This window comes from Manis javanica, chromosome 11 (genome assembly GCF_040802235.1).
Source record: "Manis javanica isolate MJ-LG chromosome 11, MJ_LKY, whole genome shotgun sequence".
In the NCBI taxonomy this organism is placed as follows: Eukaryota; Metazoa; Chordata; class Mammalia; order Pholidota; family Manidae; genus Manis; species Manis javanica.
The window spans coordinates 22,572,605-22,597,061 of record NC_133166.1 but is presented as its reverse complement, the minus strand read 5'-3'; the positions used below and the strand labels follow the sequence as shown (position 1 = coordinate 22,597,061).

At 47.3% G+C, this 24,457-nt stretch overlaps 1 protein-coding gene across 1 annotated transcript in view; it reads right to left on the bottom strand.

The window, feature by feature from the left end:
* Window positions 1-24,457, bottom strand: part of CLPB (ClpB family mitochondrial disaggregase) — a 147,389-nt gene that overhangs the window by 6,427 nt on the left and 116,505 nt on the right. Inside the window, exons 7-11 of the mRNA XM_037026274.2 lie at window positions 19,080-19,194; window positions 9,277-9,354; window positions 8,050-8,105; window positions 3,133-3,177; window positions 2,622-2,783 (exon numbers count right to left, since the gene is read on the bottom strand). Of these exons, the coding sequence (XP_036882169.2) occupies window positions 2,622-2,783; window positions 3,133-3,177; window positions 8,050-8,105; window positions 9,277-9,354; window positions 19,080-19,194 (456 nt within the window). The remainder of the gene's footprint in view (window positions 1-2,621; window positions 2,784-3,132; window positions 3,178-8,049; window positions 8,106-9,276; window positions 9,355-19,079; window positions 19,195-24,457) is intronic.

Below are 24,457 nucleotides of genomic sequence, written 5' to 3'. Positions count from 1 at the left end.
TAGCTGAGCTCTACATACCTTACCCACTCATCTCCACTGTTCTATTCTCACTTTCTCTCTGCATTTGAGGAGAACTAGACAGCTGTACTTCCCTGGATATACTAGGCTGCCCCATGCCTGTGTGTTTCTGCTCCTGAGGCACTGGCTGCTGGGTCTTCTCCACCCTGTTCACCTAGTAAACACTTACTCATTCTTGGAAGGTTTGCTGAGTTACTGTTGAATTAAACTAGTCAACAGAGCATTTCCCCTGACTTTGTGGGCTCCAGGAATGGTTGGAGTAAGATTGCTGTCCTCAAGTAAAAAGCAAAAATGGCCAAGCAATCTCAGATGGCAGCCTTAGGTCAATGGAACCAAGAACATAAACCTCACAAACTGCAGGAGGCTGGGGGGTGCTGCAGGAAGGAATTATTATCAGCTCCCAAAAGGCAGTCAGTGCAGTGACAGCAGCAGGGGAGGGGTGGACAGAGCTTACCCGTGGGGCGGCAAGCTCTTCCAGGTGGAGTGGGTTATATTTCAGGCCGCAATTGCCCTTCCTCTTTCTGGGCTATGAGGTCATCAGAGGTGCTGTGCTCCCTCTCCCTGAGCTCGGTCCTCCCTTCCTATGAATGCTTCACTGCAGATCTACTTCTCTTTTGGCCCTGGCTACATGGTAATTATTACTTAAGCTGCAGGATCTGAAGCCAGGCTGCATTCAAATCCTGGATTCCCTCTTCCCAGCTGTGTGACTGTAGGCAAGTTACTTGTCTACTTTAGTTTCCAAATCTGTTGGACGGAGGCAATAATAAGAACAACTATCTTTATGGAGTTGTTGAGGAGATTAAGTTGACAAGTAAATTTTTTAGAACAGTGCCTGGCATATAAAGTATAAAAATGTTTACTAGTATCACATCTCCTTTCTCTCTGTCTACTAGGCAGGGAGTGCCCAGAAAGCAAGTTTAGGTCTGGGCTGTAGCTATGTACTTGAATTCCATCAAGAGACTGGAATGGAGTGGAGGTATCAGAGCACAGCTAGGGGAAAATAAGTAAGTGAACTTTGAAGGACTGGTCTTCACTCCTCAGTGGAAGTCTGGGCACAGAGAGCAGCTGAGGGGCTAGGAAGACAGTGACAAAACCAAGGCAGGGGCAAGGATGTTGGGCCATGTTGGGAGGGTGATGGGCAGCTGTGGGCATATTTGGACCGGGGTCTTCCTGGCTTGGTACTGAGTGTGCTATTTGGTCCAGAGAATACCTCATCTAGTGCCCTTGTCACATGGGAAGCAAAATCCCTTCCTGCTTTCCCAGGGCTGGAGGGAGCTAAGTGGAAAGGTGGGCTGCATTCTATTTGGTCATGCATTAATACAGCCCCTGCACAGAAGCAGAAGAGAAGCAACATCCCTGGTTCTGTAGGGCTGCTGGGGAAGGGGAAGGTCAATCCCTCCCATGATCATAAGTTCTCCCTCCCCTGCTTAGAATGAATGGTACAGCAGGGGAGGACTCTGGGATCAGCTGTATCTGGAGCCCAATCTTGGCTCCTTCACATAGTGGCTCTGTGGCCTTCACTTGAACCTCTCTGAACCTTGGTTTCTTCTTCTGTAAAAAATGAGATAGTTTCTCAAATCCTACCATTTACAACGACACAGATGGAGCTGGAGGATATTATGCTCAGTGAAATAAGCCAGGCAGAGAAAGACAAGTGCCAAATGATTTCCCTCATTTGTGGAGTATAACAATGAAGCAAAACTGAAGGAACAAAACAGCAGCAGACTCACAGACTCCAAGAAGGGACTAGCGTTTACCAAAGGGGTGTGGGAGGGTGGGTGGGAAGGGAGGCAGAAGGGGATTGAGGGGCATTAAGTTTAGTACACATGGTGTGGGGGGGTCACGGGGAAGACAGTATAGCACAGAGAAGGCAAATAGTGACTCTGTGGCATCTTAGTACACTGATGGACAGTGACTGCAATGGGCTATGGGTGGGGACTTGATAATATGGGTGAGTGTAGTAACCACATTGATTTTTCATGTGAAACCTTCATAAGAGTGCATATCAATAATACCTTAATAAAAAGAAAGAAAAAAATGAGATAGTTTCTATGTTGCCTGACTATTGTGATGCTTAGCAATAACATCTGTAAAGTTTTTAACATAAGCCTAGTACATAGAATGTGCTAAATAAAAGGGTTTCTTTTTTTTAACTAGAGCCCACCCCACCAGTAGGGGGACTGTCTAGTTTGTGATGGGCCTGGAGCTCCTCAGAAAAAAAGAGCTCCATGAAGCAGAAAGGTTCTTGGAGTTTATGTTGGATCTAGCCTCCTTGTTTGTCACATGGGGTCCTTGACGCCTAGAAATGGAGCAGAGCTAGAACTAAAAATTCAGGTCTCTCTCTCCTGGCATCTCTGCTCCACTTCAGTCTCTCTAGAAGGTAGCCTGGGCAGTAATGAAATTTCAGCTCTAGGGCAGTGCTGATCTTTCCTTGAAGTCCAGCCTGGGCTGCCCTGGTCCAGAGAGGGGGCAAAGCCAGACCTGCTAAGTGACTGAATGTAATGTGGGAGCAGCAAGTTGAGAACCATCCGAGGCCTCTGGGCCCTTGGATCCTGCTGTCCACAGCCACCCCCCACTCCATCCTGGCCCATGCTGATTCTCACCTCATCAAACAGCTGCAGCATGATGGTGAGGACATCTGGATGGGCCTTATCCACCTCATCGAAGAGCACCACTGCACTGGGGCACTGCTTCAGCTTCTTGGTCAGCTGGCCACCCTCCTCATGGCCAATGTAGCCTGGAGGGGACCCAATAAACTTGGCCACCTGGAGGAGGAAGGAAACACACTGGGAAGGCCTTTCTATGCTTTTATTTCCCAATATGGGCATGCGAAGGAAGATGGCTTTATACACTGTTAAGACCACCTGTCTCAACAAGGACATCAGAGCTCTCTCCTCAGGTGGCAGGACTACCCTGTGATGTGATGTTATTCTTCAGAGCAAATCCTATGCAAAACAGATCATTGATCCTGTTGTACAATATGCCATGAAAGGGCAAATCCCAAGCCTACTGGAATTATCTCAGGCCCAGGTCCAGGTGACAAGTCACATCAAAGCACCCAGGCAGTCATGCTAATTGACAGGCCCTTCAAACCACGCTTCCCCAGACTCTTACCTCATGCCTCTCCTGGAACTCAGACATGTCCAGCCTGATGAAGCCCTGTGCGGAAACAAGCAGGAGTCTATTTGGAGGCAGGAAGGGAGAGGGAAGGGTCAAGGAGGCGAGTATCTCACATATACCCTATACTTTCAGACCACACCAACCCAAGATCTTCTGTCCTATTCTTATGAGGTATTTTTTCTTGCTCCTTGCCTCCTTTTCAGTCCACTCATCCCCTGCATGATTCCTTCATTCTCTACCTTAATAAACCCAAGTCATGTTCCTGCCCTTCTACATCTGGCTCAGAATAGCTTTTTTCAGGCTTCTACTGGTCTAATTGTCACATTAGCCACCCACCCACCCTCTGGTCCACCTACCCACACTCCGCCACCCCCCTCCCATCCATCCATCCGCCCCACATTTCCTGTGGGCATCCTGTGTGTGCTGGGCATTGGAGCTGTGATGGTGATGAGGAGCACCCACCAAGCGGGGCAGTCAGTCACCATCAGCGTGGACTGTGATGAGATGACGGGAGCAACAAATAGCCCGACAGCCTTATGGTGCCCTCAACTTTGCAAGTCAGTGTAGGTCTATGCCCCTTTGTCTTAGTTTACTTTTCTTTTAAACTAATAAATCTTTTAATTTATTTACATTTCTTCAATTTCATTTAGAAGCTATCCATACGTGGCTTGTAGACCTTCTCTCTCCACTATTGGGCCGAGGGGTGACTGCCAGGGAAGTGGCCCTCTGGGTTGAGACCTGACCATGATTAGCCTCTGGGGAAGAGAACATCAGGTGGTACAGGATTTGTGAGTTAACACAGAGTAGGGTGCCCACTCTTCAAGAAGAAAGCAGGATTTAGGCAGTTGTTAGGGCATTCCCAGGTGCCCTCTCTCTCCAACCAGACCAGGGTTCCCCTTAGTTTCCCCAGGCTCCTCTTACTAGCACATACTTCCATCTAAGTGTACCCACTGAACATGCTTCTCCTGGGGGATGGGGATTATGGGTGCCAAGACCCTGAGAGGGTGGCAGCTTTGTCTGAAATCCAGGCTACATTCTAGCTCAGCTGCACTTCTGATTTTTTTCTCTGACCTGTCACTCTGCACCTGAGGTACAGGGTGGCAGAAAGAGCCTTGGGGTGGCAGCCAGGGGGCTTCGGCCTCCAGTCCTAGTTCTGCTGCTTGTCTGTGTGGCCTTGCTGCCTCCCCCTTTTGAATTGCAGTTTCTTTCTATGTAACACAGGCCCTTGTTCCCTCTCCCTGTCTTACCAGGGGCCTGAGGAGAGATCCTGACCCAAGAAGTGGGAAAGGGCTGGGAGAAGTTATTACAGCCACATGGGGCTGATCACTGCTTTGAAGCCCATGGGGCATTAGCCAGCAAGCATTTTCAGAGGGCCAAGGCAGCTCAGCCAAGAGAAACAGGGCTCAGGAAGGGTGGGAGGATGGACATGGGAAGGCTGGGAGTGCTGCTGAGTGGGAGCAATGGGCTGGAAGCCACATGATGGGCATCTGACAATAGTAGCTGACAGTCCCTGGATGCTGGTTATGTGTCAGGCAATGCAAGCAAGCTATAAAGGACTCAGAACATGTACAGCCTATGAGGTAAGTACTATTATCACCCCGCCTTACATATGAGAAAACTGAGTTACGGATAAAAGAAACTTGCCAGAGGTTACTCAAGCCTGATAATCTGGCTCTGAGTCTATGCTCTTAGCCACTATACTGTCTCGTTTCCACTCCAGCAGTCAGCTGGCTCTGGGCAGTTTTCATCTGAAGGGTTCAGAGCTTTGTGCCCAGAGGTCAATCAATGTCCCAGGCTACAGGGAGTAGGCTGTAGAGCTTATTTATGTCAGGTGATCTCAGTTCTCACCCTAGTTCTATTACTTGCTAAGAAACTTTGAACAAGTAAGTCTCAGGGCTTGATTTTCTTGGCTGGAATAATTTTGGTTTTATGTGATCTTAGCTCAGGGTGAGGAGTAATATCCAGTATGTACTGACTGTTTACTATGTGCCAAGAATGGTGTTTAGCATTTTACATCATTAGTTCATTTAACCTTCATAATAATCCAGTGAGATAGGCACCATCACTGAACCCATTTTATAGATAAGAAAACTGTATAAACAGAGAACCAGCCAACTCACAGAGTAGTTTAGAGTTGGGGTTTGAACACAAGCAGCTGGACTCAACTCTTGTATATTTGCTCTTGGTCCCTTCATTACACTGCCACTGTAAGCACAAGTCTTTAGGACTCTGCTATGCTACTTCAGGATGGCATCACAGAGCACCATTAGGTTCTTTCTAAAGGATTATAACCCTAATAATGGAAGTTAACAAAGCTCCAATTGGGAGAAACAGCAGAAGCTAACAAGAGAGAAAAGTAAGCTCATATATCTGATACAGAAATTATAAGAATGTGCAAACAAAACCTTGTGGGGCAGCCAGGTCCAGAGATATTAGTGACTCTTTACACATGAGGAGAGTAGGGATTAGAAGCTAGAATTTGAACTCAAGTCATGGACTCCCAGGCCAGAGCTCATTTCATTAGCCCTACTCTGTGATGGGCCTGTGCACGGCACTTCCTATGTAACACTCCTTGGGTCCTGGTGGCATCAAGGACCCTAGTAGACAGCTCGCTTACAGTCCAGGACTCTCGGATTTGAAGGCAGTTCTCAAACATGCCTGTTACATGGCCAGAAAGTGTCTATGTACCCACAGGACTGGTACAAGTAAGAGTTTTATAGAAGCACCACTTCTGATTTAAAAATTAAATATATATGCATGGTTATATTGGGCTTCTCATGCCCTTCCTCTCCCTGTGTGATGTGGGACAACTAGACAAGTTTATAATCCAGACTCCTATTACAGATGAGACCAGCAGTACTGAAAGAAGAGATTCAAATATTGAAGCTGAGAGATTAGATTCTTATTTTACTTCTTCCCCTAACAAGAGACCTTGGACAGGCCCCTTAATATTGTATGGTCTCAGTTTCCTCATCTGAAGAGTGGGTCTAATTTAGCATCTATGCTATCTTCCTCACAGGATCAATGACAGTTAATGGGGTAGTGCTGTGGAAAGTATGAGGTAATAAATAAATATGAGACAAGGGATCAGGCACCTGCCTGCCATGCGCTAGAGCCCAAGCTCGCTGCAATTTGTATTTTCCCACTTACTGCTCATGACACTGTTACTCACAGGACTGGACTGGACAGGTTCACTTTGAGGCAAGGGAGCTGAAACTTGGAGGGGTCAACCAAGCTGCCAGGGCCAGGAGGAAGCAGAACTGGAAACTGTGCCAAAGAATGGCTGGTTCCAGAGCCCTGGCCACCCAGCCCACTGCTCCAAAGGGTGCTGGTGTTCCTTCCTTCTCCTAGGTGAGGTAGGTATGGAAGGACGCCGTCAGCGTGCTTTCAGGGCCCTCTGCACCAGTGTGAATCTGCCTCTTGTTTAGACGCTCCAAGTGAAAAATTACTTGCATCCTTGGTCTTTTAACAAGTCCCTTCTCATTTCTACACCAGCATGTTAGCAGAACTTTCCTTCTTCTTCTACTGGGTATGAAGACATATTGAGACAGCTTGGATAAAGAGATTATAATTTGTAATTAAATATTAACCTTTCTGACAGTATTAAAATTAAACCACTCAGAATTCTTCATCCCTAATCAGGTGGTTCCTGCCCGTAACTGCATCTTCCCTAATAGTCTTGCTACTTTATGGCCCTTTCCAGAGTGCTAATTGTTTCAATTGCTGCCAACCTGATGAATTGTCTTAAAAACGCTGTTTCGGTTGAAGCACATTAGCGTGCTATGTGCTGCTTCTTGCCTGCCTGCCTGTCAAGTGTTCTATTTGGGATTTGGCTGAGGCAGAGCATAGCTACTGACAGCCAGCATTATGGAGCCTTCAGCAGTTATTAGGCAGAAGGGGACCATGGATGTGGCTCAGGAGGACACAAACCAAGCTACCTTGTTTCTATGGCAGCGAGGTGTTGGCAAAGGTTGCAGCCAGGTCAAAAGCAGAACAGCTGGTGGCTGGGACACTGCTACCTAGGCAGTTTGGCCAGCAGAGGCCTGAGCCATTCTTCATCACGTTGGCTGGGAGGCTTTCCATAGACACTAGGCAAGGGCATCTGGGGTTGTGGGCAACCTATGGTGGTGGCTGGGGGCCCTCAGCCTCCACAATGGGAAGGCTGGTAGAAAGAAGAATGTTTGGAAGGATTGCTCTCTGAGACATTTCTCTCTGCATGGAAGCATATCCTGGCAGCCTAGGAAGTCAAACTGACCAGGTCTTGGAAAGCCAGAGCCTGAGCAAATAAGGGATGGGGATGGCCTTCCCCTATGGAGAATTCAGGGCTTCAAGTCATGGGAGAAAGGGGGCAGTGACTACCTCACAAGCTTAGAGCATAAGAAAGGTTAAAAAGCTCATGTATGATGGAAAGAAGTAATAGACATCCTCTCAGTCCTACTTGTTTTCTCCTACAGGCCCCAAGACTTCCTCTAGCATGGCCTGGATGGTGCTGAACAGTAAAGGTATGTTTCTAAACTGGTTTCTTCTCATGACTGAGTTCCTGAGGGCAGGGAGAGCATCTTGAAAAATGCTGAATTATCAGGGTCTAGTACAATACCTGGCACAGAGTAGATGCTTGAAAATGTATGGATGAATCTCACTGAGTTCTCCCAAGTGCCCCAAGAGTCAGGCAGAGCAAGCGTTATTCTTCCTATTTCATAGATGAAGAAACTGAGGTACAAAAGGGTTGGGTAACTTGCCCAAATTCCTGAAGCAACTGGCAGCCAAGTTGGGGCTAGAGCTGAGGCCTGATTCCTGGGTCCATCTTTTTGATTGGCTATTGTTGGTCTCAGGGAGCAAAGGAGGTTTTGGACTAGCAGGAGTGGCAAGTTCTCCACGGCCTACAGATCAGGCCTAGGGCCCAGGCCTTACCTTTTTAGCATCTTTGTGCATATACTTGGCAGTCTGCTTGGCCAGCTCTGTTTTACCTAGTAAGAAGGAAGGGAGAGGCATTGGGTTAGGATCAGATGACTATCTCCTGGAATGAAAGAATATTAGAAATGCATGGATGTAGGAAATAATATATTTTATGGATGGGAATGTAGAGGCTCAGGAAGAGGCAGTAATTCTCCCAAATTACTGAGGGAATTAATGGTGAAGTTGAGACCAGAACCAAAGTCTGCACTGCATCTTCATTTTCTGTGGATGGGGATTAAGGCTTTTTCTCTCCAGAAGCATCCTAAGGCTGACTCTTATAAGCCAGAGCCAACTTGTCCTTTGACACCCAGCACAAACCTTGCCTCTCCTGGAAGCAATCTGACTTCCTGGCTCACTGCATCACATCTGTCTAGATACCCATAATCTTTCCATCCAGCTGGGCCCTGAAGCCACAGATTATACAGAGGCTGGGAGAGGTTAAAGAGCACCTCTCCTTGGCTTCACAGCCTTTTTTGTAAGATAAACAAGGAATGACACTACCAAAGTGGTGGCTCTGAAAGGCCACTTGGCATGGTCAAGCCTTTGGAAGACACTGTCTCACACAGGGAGCCAAGTTCTATAGTATCATGGTGAGATGATGGGACCCTACATCTAAGGGAAAGCTAGGTCCATGAAGATACTGAGAGGGAAAGAGGAGGAAACAAATGCGTGAAATTCCCCATCAGGACAATGGTGGGAGGTGGTGGAGGTAGTGGGGTCTGTGAGAATGCCTCAGATAACCCAGCCCAACTGGCTAGAAAAATACCTAACCCATTTTACTGCAACCAATTTTGCTATGCACCTAGCATGATACTGGCCATCAGGGGCTTTCTTGATCCTTCTAGAGGGTTATGTCTCAGGCTGTACTAAGGTTGGCAGTGGAAGTGGTTCAATTGTTCCTAAAGGTCAGCCTCTGGAGATGCAGAGTGGCTGGACCAGGGCTAACAGGCCCCAAAGAGCCTGGCCCTCCAGGTGAATTAGGTCCTGTACTACTGCTTCCAGAGGGAGGGACATAATTCCAGCTGTTCCTAATGTAACAGATGATCCTCTTGCTGATTCTTTTCTTTGGAGGCAGTTGTTCTGGGAGCTGGAGTTGAACCAGAGGTGGGTAGTGTGACCCTGGCCCATAGTAGCTGGGGCCTCCCCAGCTCTCCTTCCCTACTGGCCAATCTGCTCCATTACCTATTCCAGATGATCCCAAGAACAGGAAGACCAGAGGGTGTTCTTCGTCATACCAGCCATTCTCCTTCCTCCGGATTGCTATGGCCAAACACAGAAGATGGGGGTACAGGGAGGGAGGCAGATAAATCAATGACACAAAAGGCAGGATAATTATCACTAAGTATACAATATGTTTTACTGCTCTGCGCCCACTCAAAGTCCTCACTACCATTAGTGCTGCCTAATCTGATTAGCTGGCAAGGTCCCTAGAGACACCTAATCAGGTTAGCATGGATTTGGAAAGCTGCCCAGAGCAGATTTCGGATAAAGTTTTCCAGGATGAGCACTCAGCGTTGCCAGGGAAACTGAGAGGCGGGTGGATGGTGAATGGATGTGGAGGGGGTCAGAGGTTGCTGAAGGAGAGTTCGAGAGGAATTTTAGCTCTTGGCTTGTCACCCATTTATGCACCACTGGTGGGAGACTGAGCCTGCCTGTGCAAATGGGAGAGGCAAAAGCCCACGGTAGGCCCTTGGGGATCTGGGGTGTGAGCTCTGGACTCTTTTCCATTTGGGGAAACCAAGGTCTGGTCTTCTATCTGGAAATGTAGTCAAATGCACTTTCTGGAAGCCAATCAAGGATAGTGTGGTGCTCAGGGCACAGAAGGGTGAGCCACTTGGTCAGCACCTCCATTACCCATGGCCTCAATGGGGTAGATATGTACTAGGTTCAGCTCTGAGGGCTGAGCTCTGCTAGAGTGAGACCTGAGCTCTCCTCTTCAGAAGGAAGTATATAATCATTCAAGGTGAGGAAATTAAGTGCCCAACTACCCGAGTGGGAGAATCAGGCCCACAAGCATCACTCAAGCACAAGAGCAGGGGTGGAACAAGGCAGAACCATCAGAAGAAGAGTCACTTATTGAATATGCTATTGCTAGGCACAATTGGAAAAATTGCCATTTTATTACTCAAGACCTGAGCAAACACCCTGAGAGGAAAGCATTCTCCGTTATACTAAACAGGAAACTGAGGCAAGAGATAAAGGCACCTGCCAAAGACACACAACTAGCAGATTAGTTGATTGGTAGTGATCGTAGAGTTGTTCTTCTCTAAACTTGTCTCCTTTTTCTGGTCAAATATGGCTACTTAAAAAAGCAAGTATCAATTTGGGTTGCATTAAGGGAAACACGGCAGTCAGTGGCAGGAAGGGACAGAGCACTGTGCAGTATCAAGGTGGGTCTGCAGATGGAACAGTGTGTGTGTTCTGGTCCCCAGAGTGCCAGGGAGGGAATTAACAAAGGGAGATATGTCAGAGGACAAGGCCTGGAAACCACGTCAACCAAGAAGAGGCTGATGGTCTTAGGGATGTGTCTGCCAGTCTTGAGGAGCAAAGATCCTAAATGCTAAACTGTGTAGTGCAATCTGTGTGGCTGGGTTTCAAAGAAGTATCTGTAGAGGTTAGAGAAGGCTTTTTGAAAGAAGTAGGACTGATGACAGGTTATGGAGGCTGGACAGGATCTGAAGAGGCAAAGGGGACCAGCATGACCGACGTGGAGAGACAGGCGAAAATATGGGTAGTTGTGGGTGGGATCGAAGATTAAAAAGGTCTCGAACTGCCTTAGGAGTTCAGGTCCATGCTGTGGTCTTTCTCACCTCAACCTCTGATGCTGCTACTAAAGTACTTTTAGTTCTGGCCTCAGCAGAAACATGGAAACCTTGCAACCTAATGGACATCAGAACCAGCCACTCTGCCTGCCCAGGAGACATTCCCTGAGAGGGGCCTGAGTCCAGCCTCTCCCCTGGGCTAGGTCCCAGACTGTCTCTAAACTAACCGGCTGGTCCTCTGGAAGGCCTGGCTATCAGAGGAACCCATAGGCCTCACAGGTACCTGCAGGCTGGGGATGAAGTGGATAGTTCAAGCCTGGCGGAGAAGGTCCCCAGTGTCTGAGAGAAACAGGAACTCATGGGTGTGTGTGTGCATATTTGGTGAAGGAGGTATTATAAAATGACAAAGGCCAGACTCCTGTGAACACTTTGTGTGGATATGTGTAGTGGTGGGGGTAAGAGAGGGGTCATCTGAAAGTAATCACATTCTTCCAAAAGTGAGCTGAATTGAGAATCTAGATTGGAAAGAAGCTGAGCATAAACTGGGTTCAGGCTTCATGAGGTATTTGGGGAGCAGAGATGCCAAAGCATCTCTCAAACAGAGGGCCAACAGGGGGTGATGGTGGAGAATGGGGTTCCCAGGTGCCATGCACCTAAGATTCTGATCCTGACTTCTCTTTAAGGGAAGCTTCCCAGCCCACTGAAAGCTGCACACTGCTGGGCTATGCAGTTCAAACACACCATGGAGAATGGAGAATTGGATTATGCCTGGGGCCATCTTTCCCCTTCTTTTCTAATAATGCACCTGGGAGAGAGCTCTTTATAATGCCAGGCAGACTCCACTGCACAGCTGTCCCTGGTCAATTCTGCAGACCCAGGACATGAGTCTGGGGTGGGCTTGATCTGGGCCCCCCGTGAAACAGGCGAAATGCCAACCATTAAACAATTACAACTCGGGATATTTCTAATAATATCTGAAGAGAAAAACAGCCAAGCAGATGGAGTCCGACAGAATGAAAAATGGAAGCAGCTAGGAAGGACTGGGAAGGCAAGCCCCAGGGTGTGTAGTTGGCAGGTTGGCTGAGGATGAGGGCCAGGAGCCTGGAGGGTCCTGTCGGGCTGGGGCAGGGACAGACAAGAGACTTCCACGGGCCCATTCAGGATGTGGCCACAGCTGCTGGTGCTTTCACTGTGTACCAGAGAATGCAGCAACCTACTCTGCTAGCACTTCCCAGTCTATAAAGAACTTCTCTGTAGACACAACTTCATTTGAGGCTCGTTATGAACCTCAAAGGCAAAAATGGCAGAGAACCTGATTCTCATTAAATAGATGAGGAAACATGTACAAAGAAGGTAGGTAGTGTGCTCAAGTTTACCCAGGTAAATAAATGAAGACCCTGGGTTTTACCCCCAGCTCTGGCTGGCCCTTGAGCCTGAACTGGTGCTTCAGGAGTTTAGAGAAAGGAGTTGGCTCTCCCCAGCACCTCCTCCTACCCTTGTCTCACCTGGAAAACCATCCCTCTGTAGTCTTCCAGTCCGGGCTTACTCGGCCATTCAATACATGGCCTCAAGAGCCACTGTTCCCAAACTGTCCCCTGACCACTGCTTTCTGAGCTAGAGATGGTTTCAGGATCCCCTGAGCAGACAGCTCAGCCCCTTCCCTGGCCAATCCTATTTCTGGAGGCACCAACAGGCTGAGCTGCTCTCCAAGTGTGAGGCAACCACTAGTGCCTCCTTGCTGGGATCTCACCTTATCAGAACACCTTCTCCTGGACTGGTCTACCACTACTAGACCATCATAAAACTCATCTTAGAACTTCAAACTTGTAACAACCTTTTTGATTAACTCCACCACCCGCCATCTACCCCATTAACAATTGGGTTTGTAGTCTCTGGTCTGTGTTTATCTATCGGATGATATTGTGGACAGCATAGGAATTACAGGATCTAGTTCAGAGTCCTGGCTCTGCCACTTACTGGTTGACTGACTCTGAATAAAACACTTATTCCTTTTGAGCCTTAGTTTCTACATTCAGGAAGTGAGAATAGTCATATACATGCTGATAAAATAGCCCTCATGAAGATGAAATGAGTTAATGGCTATGAAAGTATTTTATAAGTTACAAGAGTAGAATAATAATAAGAATAAAAATAATGGTAGTCCGCTGATGGACAGTGACTGTAATGGGGTATGTGGTGGAGACTTGATAATAGGGGGAGTCTAGTCACGATAATGTTGTTCAAGTAATTGTATATTAATGATATCAAAAAAATAATAATAACGGTAGTCACAGCAGTGGTACCTATAGCTTTGGTATTTTACAGATGTCCTTTCATCCTTATAATAATACCAAGAAGTAGATATTACCTCCATTTTACAGAAGAGGAGACTGAGGCTCAGAGAAGGGCAGCATAAGGGTTTTCATCTGCCTGTGCCCTTGTATCTGGGGGAGGGTGTGCCCCAATCTGACTGTGTATTCCATGGTAGCAGGTGCTAGGAGTTCTACTTCCTGAGGGATCCTTAGGAATAGCCTGACAGTAGTATAATGCTTGCTGACTAAATGAATTAATTCTTGGTATTTCTGGAATCACAAGAGGGAAAGAACAGATACTTCAACTTCCATTTTACAGAGACGAGTGAGGCCTGGACCCAAGAGTCTCTGAGTGCTGCAAGGAGCTACCATGTTTGGGTTCATAAGGTTTCTGCTCTCTTCCTAACACCTCTTCAGGGAGCCCTATCCATTTTTTCAGCAAACAAGCTCCATGCCAGGTGCTGGGGCACCTACAAAGAAGCCTAAAGTATGGCTTGTGCCTTTTAGGTGAATGCTGCTATAAAAATGCTGTGGGTTCCCAGTGGGGTGGGAGCACGGGGAGAAGGGTCAGAAGAGCCATTTGTGCCTGAAGGATGAGGGGGAGATTGCCAGACAGTCCAGATATGATGGGACATTCCAAGAAGAAAGACCCAGGGTATATAAAACCAAGGTGAGAGAAAGAGCTGCCTGCTCCTTCCACCCCAGGCCTTTGCCTCTGTCCAGCTGAAGATTCTGGGGCAGTCTGGGTAGGCTGAAGCATCCTTTCTAACACGTTCTAGTGATCTAGTGTGGGAGATTTTTTAAACTAACTCGGAATGTGTTTGTTCCATGCTGGTGGCATTTTCTAGAGAAACCAGGCCTTCTATTAGCAATTTCCTGTTTACTGTGCATAGGTTCAAGGAGCACAGCAAGTGCTCAAGAAGTTCCTGCTGGCTGAGGAGATACTGGAGACTCAGGTTTGGGGGAAGATGGAAGAACAGTTCTCTCCCTAGTCTCTGAGGACTAGCCTTTCTGAAAGTAAACTATTGCTACTAAGTGGATAACACTGAAAACACAAAGAATAGCTTTTGCTGAGTGCCTCTCCCTGCCTCCCCCAGTCATGTGTATGGGTGTGTGCACATGTGCATATGCTCTGGGGTAGGGATCATGGGAGGGAAAAGCATACTCTTCCCAAGTGGAGATGAGATGAGAATCTGTGTTGAGGAGAGGCAGATACCAAGATGGGTTCAGATTTTATTTATATTTACATACCTGTGTGGTCAACCCTGGGGAAACAGAGCTGAATGAGAGGTAGTTCCTGACCTTTGAAGAGAGAAAGACATATAGACAGATGCCTTATGGTAAGTGCAGTGATAAAAGGTGTCTACAGGCAGCCCAGAGAAAGGGCCCTGGACCCAGGTGAGGGCTCAGGAAGAGTGCCTGGGGAAGGCCTGGGTCTTGAGTGCCTTGGCAGGCCAGAAGAGGCGACAAGGGCAGCAGAGGCACGGGGTGGGGGGGGGGGGAACGACACCTGCAGTGGTGTGGTGTGCAGGCAGAATGGCCAACACTTTCCCAAAGCAATCACTGCCACTGCACAATGCAGGGAGGACCTGGATGTATTTCTCAGATCAGAAACAGGACTCCAGGGAGGGTCCAGAAAGGTGCAGGGCTTGGGAAGATTATACATTTGGATCAATCAGAGAGGGAAATAAAGCACGAGACAGGATGGTGAAGCATGCTATAGGCCACTGCATGCCATGCAGCCAGCTGATGCTGAGAACCTGAATTTGGGCCAGACCTTCCCCGAGGAAGTTCATGGGCTTCACAGTCAACTGGGAACAGGTACAATAAGGCTGGGGACAGGCCCCTGGTCAGAGAGAGCATAGAAAAGCTTTCACCTGTGCGGGCTGACCTGCTGCCTAGAAGTGGCTTCCCTTAGGTCTGGGGAGTGGCCTCTCTACCAATGGTATCAAAGGTCAAGTTGTGAGGGTGTTGTAATGGACAACTGCACTGCAGTCACATTCCCAGTACGCTGGTGAGCTACTCTGAGTGCGGGCTTACAGCTTCTCTTCCATCCTCAGAGCACATCACAGAAATGGACAAGGTGCCATGCCAAATTAATTAGTTCAAAACTGTACCACGTGTCTACTTCGAGCAGAGTGCTGTGCCAGGTGTGGGGAAAACAAAAATGATACAGTTATAGTCTCTGCCCTTAGGAGTCTACAGTCTATTGCTCTTGAACTGAGTTCAGCTGAGTGACAACCAGCCACAGTGCGGGAGACAGGCAGGGCTGTGGAGGAAAAAGGGCCGGAAGGAGAGAGGACAGCATCTCAGCCTGTGTGGGGAAGCAGCAGCAGCTGGTGTGCGCTGTGCAAAGCAGGGGCAGCAGGGGAGGACGGACAGCAGGGGCGGGCCTTGTATGCTGGGCCAGGGCAGCAAGGGCCACCCAAGGTTTTAAACAGGGCAGTTGTTACATTTTATAAAGTTCACTCCAGCTGGGAAGGAAGGAAAGCAGGGACACCAGTGATGAGGCCGTCGTATGGTTAAGATGGGAGATGCTGAGATCCTGAGCTAGGGCAGTGGTATTAAGAATGGAGGGAAAGGCCAAGTTTGAGACCCACTTAAGAGGCAGAATGACAGAACTTGATACTTGATGGGCTATAAGTGGTGAGAGTGAAGGAGAGGCCAGGAAATGTCTACATTTCTATTTAGGAATTTAGGAGACCAGTGAATGGTTATGCCTTTACTGAGGCAGGAACACAGGAGGTGGGCAGGTTGGTGGGGGCGCACAGTCTGGCTCTCAGTGTGTTGAATAGTCACTGGCTGCCTTTCTGAGGAGGATGGTGAGGTCACAGAGGCTCTGAGCTCAGAGGTCTGCCTGACAGGGTAGGCATTCTCCCTCTCCTGTCACCAAGAGTGGCTCTAGGTTTTGGAAGGTGAGCCTCACTTTCAGTGCCAAGGCCCTGGCTGGTGGTGTGCAGCATGGCCTTGCTTTGGCTCCAGGGACCCCAAAAGAAGAGAGAGGCCATGAGGGCCTGGAAAGTGGGGCTGGTGCTTCATCTCCTCCATTTGTAAGGCGGTAACTGTGCACCAGCCTTGCTAGAAGCCCTGCAGCTGGGGATCACACTGATAAATTCACTGTATTACTTTGCACAAATCAATATCCCAGCACTTACAGGGGTTGATGTGACCAAAATTGGTCTCGGCCAATTCGTGAGGGTAATAAATGGCCATTTATCAAATCAATTCATTCTGCGGCACTTCTCTGGCTGCCCATCCTCATGGTACCCCTGGGGTGCCAAGCTCCACCCAGCCAGTCCCTAGCACACATGTTACTAGTCTAGAGAACCCATCTGAACTAGTCTAGTGGCCTGGCCTACCCTCTAGATCTGCCTTTCTCTCCTGCACTTGCTTCAGTCTTGAGGTCCTGAGGCACTGGCTGCTGCTTGCCTACCAAAATTCTGACCCAGAGAGTGCCTCCGCCTCACCTGGGCCAGGAGCTGAACATTAGCTGACCATCTTCAGTGTGACCTCAGCCACGGGGCTTCTCATGAAGGTCAGAGCATGGCCTTACAGATGGATGAGATAATGCACCAGCCCCACAGCCCAGGCACCAGTAGCCTCTCTGTCTTTTCTAGGGTCACTGGAATCACATCAGAGTCAACCTCCACACCACACAATGAGGCGCAGGGCCTTCCTGATCTGATGCAAGTTCAGGTGACAGAAGGGAGCTTTGTGTAGAAGGAAGCACTCAGGGCAGACATTCTGACAGCCTCTGGGATGGGGGAAGCTAATCATCTACTCTTACTCTGGGCAAGGAGAGACAAGGTGGGTGGTGCATCAGAGGTCAGTGTAGGATCAGGGGAAGAGGCTAGCCTTGGGATGGGACAAAGGGCCTCCCAGCTTGAAAGAAAGAACTGTGGGGCTGACCTAAAGAACATAGTACCCAACCCTTGATAGCAAACATCTTGAGAAGAGGGACTCGGTTTTACTCAGTGCTATCTGGCCCATGCTGGGAAGAGCATGTGCTTGATAGTCAGACAGCCCTGAATTTGGATCTGGAGTACACAGGTGAGGAAACAGATGCTCAAGGAGCAGACTGAGTACCCTGAGTTGCACAGCAGGTCAGTGGCAAACCTGCTATTTGAGCTCAGGATGGTCTAATTCCTTCGAACTCAATGTGTTCCTCCTCCCCCACCCCAACTTCCAGACCTGGGAGCTTCACATCTCATGGACTTGAGAAGCTGGTGAGAAGCAGAAGAGGTCACAAAGAAGCACACAGCTGGCTGGGAAAGGGCTATCTAGGAAGCAAAGGGAAAACACTACGTTGGCAGCGGCAGCTGCACCCAAGTGGACATGAGACTCCCACAGGAAACTGCTTTCTCAGATCTCCACCCAGGTAATGTCTCTCCTGTGGACAGTTCCTTCTCTCTTCAACCCTTGGCAGCCCCCAGGGTCTTCCTTCCCTCCACTTCAGACATGGCCTAGACAAAGAAGTTGGGGGATGCCATATCCAAGGTGGTGGCTGAGCATGATGTCTTGTGGTCTGGGCCTGAGTAGTGTGACCTAGTGTATACAAAAAGAGCTTTCCTCAGCTCCTGTGTGTGCCTGCAGGCAGCCTTCTAACCTCCAGCTGGTGAGGCAGCTCTGCTCTATGGGTTCCTTTTATCTGCTGCTGAGGTCAGGCTCCTGATGAGGGGCTCATGACTGCCACATGAGTCCCACTGGTGGGAGAAGATGATGGAGATCAGGCTGGGCTCAGTGTGTCACAGGGGTGGCTGCCTTCATTTTTCAATTACTCCTCTAATTGGTATCCTAGGGCTGACACAGCCGCCCCAGAAAGTCCTGGAGGGGCACCACAATTTCAGTCTGATGTCTCCTTTAATCAGTGAGCAGAACTTGGTGCTCCATGGCAGTTGCTGGACTGCATGGGACCAGATCACTTGGAGAGAAGAGATAAGCAACATGAATGGAACTGAGACACTACAGGGCAATGTTTTTAACTTGAGCCGAGCATCAGAATCACCTGTGGGGCCTGTTAAAACACAGATTGCTGGGCTCCACTCGCAGAGTTTGAGATTCCATAGGTTTAGGGTGAGGTCTGAGATCTGCATGTATAACAGGTCCCAGAGGATGCTGATGCTGATGGTCCGGAGACCGTCTTTGAGAACTGCTGCCTTGGAGGATATCCCCTTGTCTGAGCTGGGCTTGGGTTCTTCTGCCCTTGCCTCATCAATCTGAGACCACCTTCAGGGAGACATGTACCTGAGTTGGAGAATAAAAGTGAGGTCACCACCTCAAGCAGAACCCTAGTTTTGTACTTTTCCCCAGTGGGGTCTGCATGGACAGGAGGGCCATTAGGTTAGGGATTACACCAGAGGTCATCTGGCTCCCAGGGGTCAAAGTATGGGACCTAAGAGTTGGGGAGGAGAAGAAGGCCCTCATGCTGCTTTAGGATGTTTTTCCTAGAAATGACCCAGATACTAACAAACTATACTGAGAGTCCTAAGCTGGGAGACAGGAGATAGAAGTTCTGGCTCTGGCTACATTGCTAGCAATAGACAAACTTCTGCTCCTCTCTGGGTCTGTTTGCTCACCTGAAAGGAATGGTTTCAGGGGCAGTGGACTAGATATAGGTCAGAGTTAAACTCTAAGCAGAGGAAAGCAGCCATGAGCCATTATTTAAATGCTGCATGTCTCAGCTTCCTCATCTGTAAAATGGGATTTAATCTGTAAAAAGGGTTGCTTTGATTAAATGATACGACATATGCAAAGAGTTTATCACAATGCCAGACACACAGAAAGTGCTCCACAAACATCAAGTTTTAATATTATTAGCCACCTCCCCACAGGACAGTGGCAGCCAGATGTATGCCTCACTGCTCACTGCAGCAGCAACCCCTGTGCACTGGCCAGCAACCCACATGCTTACCAGCACCCACTGTGGCGATGGCATTCTCCTGGCCAATGATGTGCTCCTTGAGCCGCTGCTCCAGGGGAAAGCGGCGCCGCTCCTCGGCCTCCCACTTTCGCTGCTTCTCCTGGTACTGTGGGGAGAGAGGAAGGGTGACTTAGGAGTGTTAGGAGCACTAGTAACCGAGTTTCATCCTGGGTCAAAATCTAAACCCAAGTCTGGGTCTCCAAGGGTCCTGATGCACAGCTTTGGCTCAAGACCACTGGAGGGTGGCCCCATCCTTCCACTGTCTCATCATCCCAGCTCTCGCCTCATTTCCTTCCCACAGGTGGCCACTGCTCAGAGGTCCTGGCTCACTCTGCTAGTAAGTACCACTAGATTAACCTTAACCTTTGACCCTGGAGTCTGACAGAAAACTAAGTTTGAGTCCCAGCTTTATCACTTACAAGATATGCTTATCACTGGGATCAAGTTACTGCACCTCAGTTTTCTCATCTGTAAACTGGGGATTAAATATGACAATGTATATAATGTGCCTAGCATCATGGCTGGCATGCAGTAAGTGCTTAACAAATGTAGGTTCCTGTCCCTTTCCACTTACCCTCTTGAAAGCCTTTTTGGTTTTCAAACCAGAATATCCTTCAATTTCAACAATACTGCTCAGATAAACACAATTATTCAGCAATTGCTGTGTACCTAACCCTGTGCATACCATGATGGAGACATGGGGCGGGGAGGAGGAGGACTATAACCTGTCCCCCTGGAAGGTTCTAGATGATGCTGAGTGCCTGGCATATGTCCAGCTCTGAGCTTGGTCCACTTCAGAAAAGGCAGGAGGAGGAGGTCTTAGCTTAGTCATGTTGTGAGGGAGGAGAGGAGAGCCAGGCTTTGCCCTCAGGAAGCTCAAAGTTGGGCAGGGGATGTGAAGCAGAGCCTCTCCACAAATACTACTCAGAATCAACCATTTTTCTCATGGTTCCAAAGCATGCATGCCTATTTCAAGCCTTGTTTGTACCTAGCACTAAAAAACCAACCAACCAACAAAAGCTACTTGGAAACAAGTTTGTTGCATGTTTGTGAATCTGTTCTAAATTATGAGCTCTAATTATGAGCAGGCACTGTCTTTTACTCACTGCTATTCCCAGCACAAGTCCTGGTATAGTGGAGGCATATGGTGAACGTTTGCAAAAATGAATTTGATGATAGGTATAAAGAGGAGAGAATTACCAGCTAGACTGGGTGGTGCAGGGGTACAGGGAAGGGAAGGATACACAAAGTGTGGAACATTTCTGGGGAGGCTCTCTGGGAGACTGGAAGCTTGAAGAAACTGGAGCACTGGCTAGGTGGGTGCTGTGGGACGGGCTGGAGACCAGGCTGGGAGGGATGAGGGCGTGGGTCCAATGATAAAGCATTTATGGAGGCTGGAGGATGGGGGAAAGAGGCAGGTCTTAGAATGGGACAAGACCTGGGTCTTCTGGAGGCTCCTTTCTCCTAAGACCGCATAACAGTGGCAGTTTTGCCAAGGTAAGGCTCTGTCACAAAAGCTGTGGCTGCAGATTGTTCTTGCGGGCAGAGTGGATGAAAAATACCTGCAGCTTGGGCGTGTTTTCCTGTTACAGTAGTGACCTTGACAGAAGTTAAAAAAAATAAATAGCAAACAATCCAATTTTGGCTGTTGTTATCAGTCTATAACTGAAAGCTCCCATCAGTCCTGGGTTTCATATGGAGCAATAATTCGGCGCCGATCCCAGTGGAGCGACGCTTGCCGGTTCAAATCCACAGTGTGACTGTGCCGCTCCCTCAGGCGCCACATACATTACTTGCCTCTGATGACTCCAGCCATATATCTGCCTCCTCCTCCTCCTCCTCCCCGCCCACCCAGTCCCTCTCAGCTTTCAGGTCCACTGGGCTGGAAGGCTCTGACGGTGAGATGCACACACCCTGGCTGGTACAGAAGTGTGCCAACTACAAGGAGCTTGAAATGATGGAAGCTGGCCTCTAAGGGTTTGTTGGGTCTGTTTCCTCACCTCTCCTGAGTGATGGGACTCAGAGTGTTCCTGCCTCTGGGCTTTTGTTTATACTGCTCCCTCACTACAAGTCTTCTCTATTCTCATCTTCCTTTAAGTGCCCTGTGATCTCAGCTTAAATATCATATTGTTTCAGGAGCTTGTTGTAAGGCTTCATGCCTGCCCCTGGGACCTCCAGAATGCTTAGTCAACAGCCTGTTTTTCTCCCCTTACTCAACCATGAGGTTCTGAGTGACAAAGAGCATATTTTGTTTATCTCTACAGCTCCAGCACCTAGCACCGGTCCTGGCTCACAGAAGGAGTCAATACATGCTGCCAACTGCATGAGGACTACTGTTTGTGAAACAGCTGCTGTGTGCCAGGCACTGTACTCAGCACTTTACAGTGTCTCATTTAATCCTACACTGACCCCATCTAAAGGCTGACTCCTCTTTTGGCTCATAATGGGGCAAGTTACATGGCAGAAATCAGCAGCTTTGCTCCAGACAGACCTAAATTCAAACCTCACCTCATTTACTTACTAGTTAGCTGACCTTGGGAAAGTGAATTCACCTTCTGAATTTAAGCTTCCTCATCTCTAACACAGAGATAGTAGCTCCTAACTCCCTTGTAGGATCTTTGTGGCCTGCTGGTGAGAATTAAGTGAGATAACATATACAAAACTTGGCAGAGCCTCTGGCACATAGCAAATGTAAATGCAGAAGTAGTAATGTGAATGACTCAGGTGTGAAAGACTGCTAGCCTGGCCCTTGGTAGGCCTTTAAATGGTACTTCCTTCTCCTTTGCTGCATTAAAAACATTTTTAAAAAATTTATATGGAGCTACATGCAATAAAATACACAAATCTTAATGTACAGCTTGATGAATTTTGACATGTATATACACTCATGTAAACATCACCCAGATCAAAATAGCAAACATTCTAACAACATTTTCCCCCTTTACCTATTTCACCTCCCCCACTCCCACCATGGTAACCACCAGTCTATTCTCTGTATTTATGAGTTTGTTTTATTTGTTTCTTTGTTTTCTTTTTAAGATTCTACATATAAAGTGAAATCATATGGTGTTTGTCTTTCTCTGATTTATTTCACTTAGCATAATACCCTCTAGGTCCATCCAGGTTGCAAATGGAAAGATTTCATTCCTTTTTGTGGGAATAATATTCCATTGTGTGTGTGTGTATATATATATATATATATATATATATATATATATACGCTTTTTTTATCTGTTCATGTATTCATGGGCATTTAGGTTGCTTCCATAATCTAGCTATTATAAATAATGCTATGATAAACATAGGAGTGCATGTATCTTTCAGATTAGTGATTTTGTTTCTTCAGGTAAATTCCTAGAAATGGAATTGCTGGGTTGTATGATATTTGTATTTTTAGTTTTTTTGAGAAACCTCCATTCTGCTTTCCACAGTGGCTGCATCACTGTGCAATCCCACCAGCAGTGTGTGATGGTTCCTTTTTCTTTTCAACATTTATTTTTTGTCTTTCGGATAACAGTCATTCTGACTGGTGTGAGGTGATATCTTACTGTGGTTTTGATTTGCATTTCCCTGATGATTAGCAATGTAGAGCATCTTTTCATGTGTTTGTTGGCCATCTGTGTATCTTCTTTGAAAAAATATCTTTCAGGTCCTCTGCCCATTTTTTAATTGGATTATTTGTTTTTATGGTGTTGAGTTGTATGAGTTCTTTATATATTTTGGATATTAGTCCCTTCTCAGATATACCATTTACAAATATAGTCTCCCATGCAGTAGGTTGTTATTTTTGTTTTATTGACATGCAGAAGCTTTCTAATTTGATGTAGTCCCACTTTTTTTTTTGCATTTGTTTCCCTTGCCTGGGGAGACATATCTGGAAAAAATTACTAATGCTGATGTTTAAGAGTTTACTGCTCATGTTTTCTTCCAGGAGTTTCAGTTTCAGTTCTTATATTTAGATCTTTAATTCATTTTGAGTTTATTTTTGTATATGGTTTAAGATGGTCATCCAGTTTCATTTTTTGCATGTAGCTGTCCAGTTTTCCCAATACTAGATATTGAAAAGACTGTTGCTCCCCATTGTATATTCTTGCCTCCTTTGTCTTATATTAATTGACCATATTGGCATGGATTTATTTCTGGGTTATCTATTGTATTCCATTGGTCTATGTATCTGTTCTTGTCCCAGTTCCACACTGTCTTGATAACTGAGCTTTGTAGTATAGTTTAAAATCAGAGAATGATACTCCTAGCTTTACTCTTCTTTCTCAAAATTGCCTGAACAATTCGTTGCATTTTAGTAACTCATTATCTAACCCAGTGTCCCCCCATCCCCCCACCTTCCTTTTTTGGGTACTAGAACCCTTTTAACTAATTAAATCTATATGGAGCTCCATAAGTAAAGAGAAGAGTTGCTTTGGTTCAAGCAGAAGCCAGGGGCCAAGGCCACTTGGATGCCCCCACCGCCTAGAAGTGGCTGTTAAGACTCCTTCCCCTAGGAATCCTAGGTCTGCAGGGTACAGTCTCAACAGCAACTAGGGATGCCTCTATTGACTGGAGCAGCTCGTCCTTGTCAGATTTCCTGGCAGAGAATTCTGCCTCTAGGTACCTTCCATCCACTGATGTGTGGGATCTCATACATAACGTATCTTTTTCCTTTGAAAAGCCTAAAATGACTTTTCTCATGACTCTGCTGATTTGGATCTGACCATTGTGGCCTCCTGAAGTCTACAGGGAAACATTTCTATTTCCTGTAACTCTTCTTCAGTGTCTTGATCTTAGGTTGTATTAGTAGTCCTGTTATTTTCTTGGGCAAGGGGAAAGGTTCCTTGACTTCTGTTGGCATAAGCATGGGTAGCAGTTACACCATGACCTGGTTGGTTTCTCAGGAACTCTCTAGATGGTCCTGGGAAGGATTCACCTATGGCCTAAATATAAGCACATCCTGATTGTCCCTCAGACTGGAGACCTAAATATCTATTCAGAAAAATTTCTGAAAATGGATCTAACTTTTTGATTAAAATGTACAGGACACTGAGATTAAGCCAGGTAAAAGGTTTCAGCTTCATGCTGTTCCTAATACTTACCACAGAGTCTGTATTTTTAAAAAAAAAGTTGAATGGATGAATGACTTTTTAAGGCATGAGCTATGAGTCCGGGCTCATGAAATGCTAGCCAGTGGAAGGACCTTTGAAAGGAAAATACTTGGTCTGTGCATACTGCATTTGGGAGAGAAAACAGAGGATGAGAGAAGGCACTTGGTAAGGGTTCTATAAATGTAGGCTATTACTGTTCCTGGCTTTTTGAGGAAATGGGAAGGGACTGAGGTCAAGGTCCTGCTTTGACAGGGTTCCAGTGTAGGAGAAGAT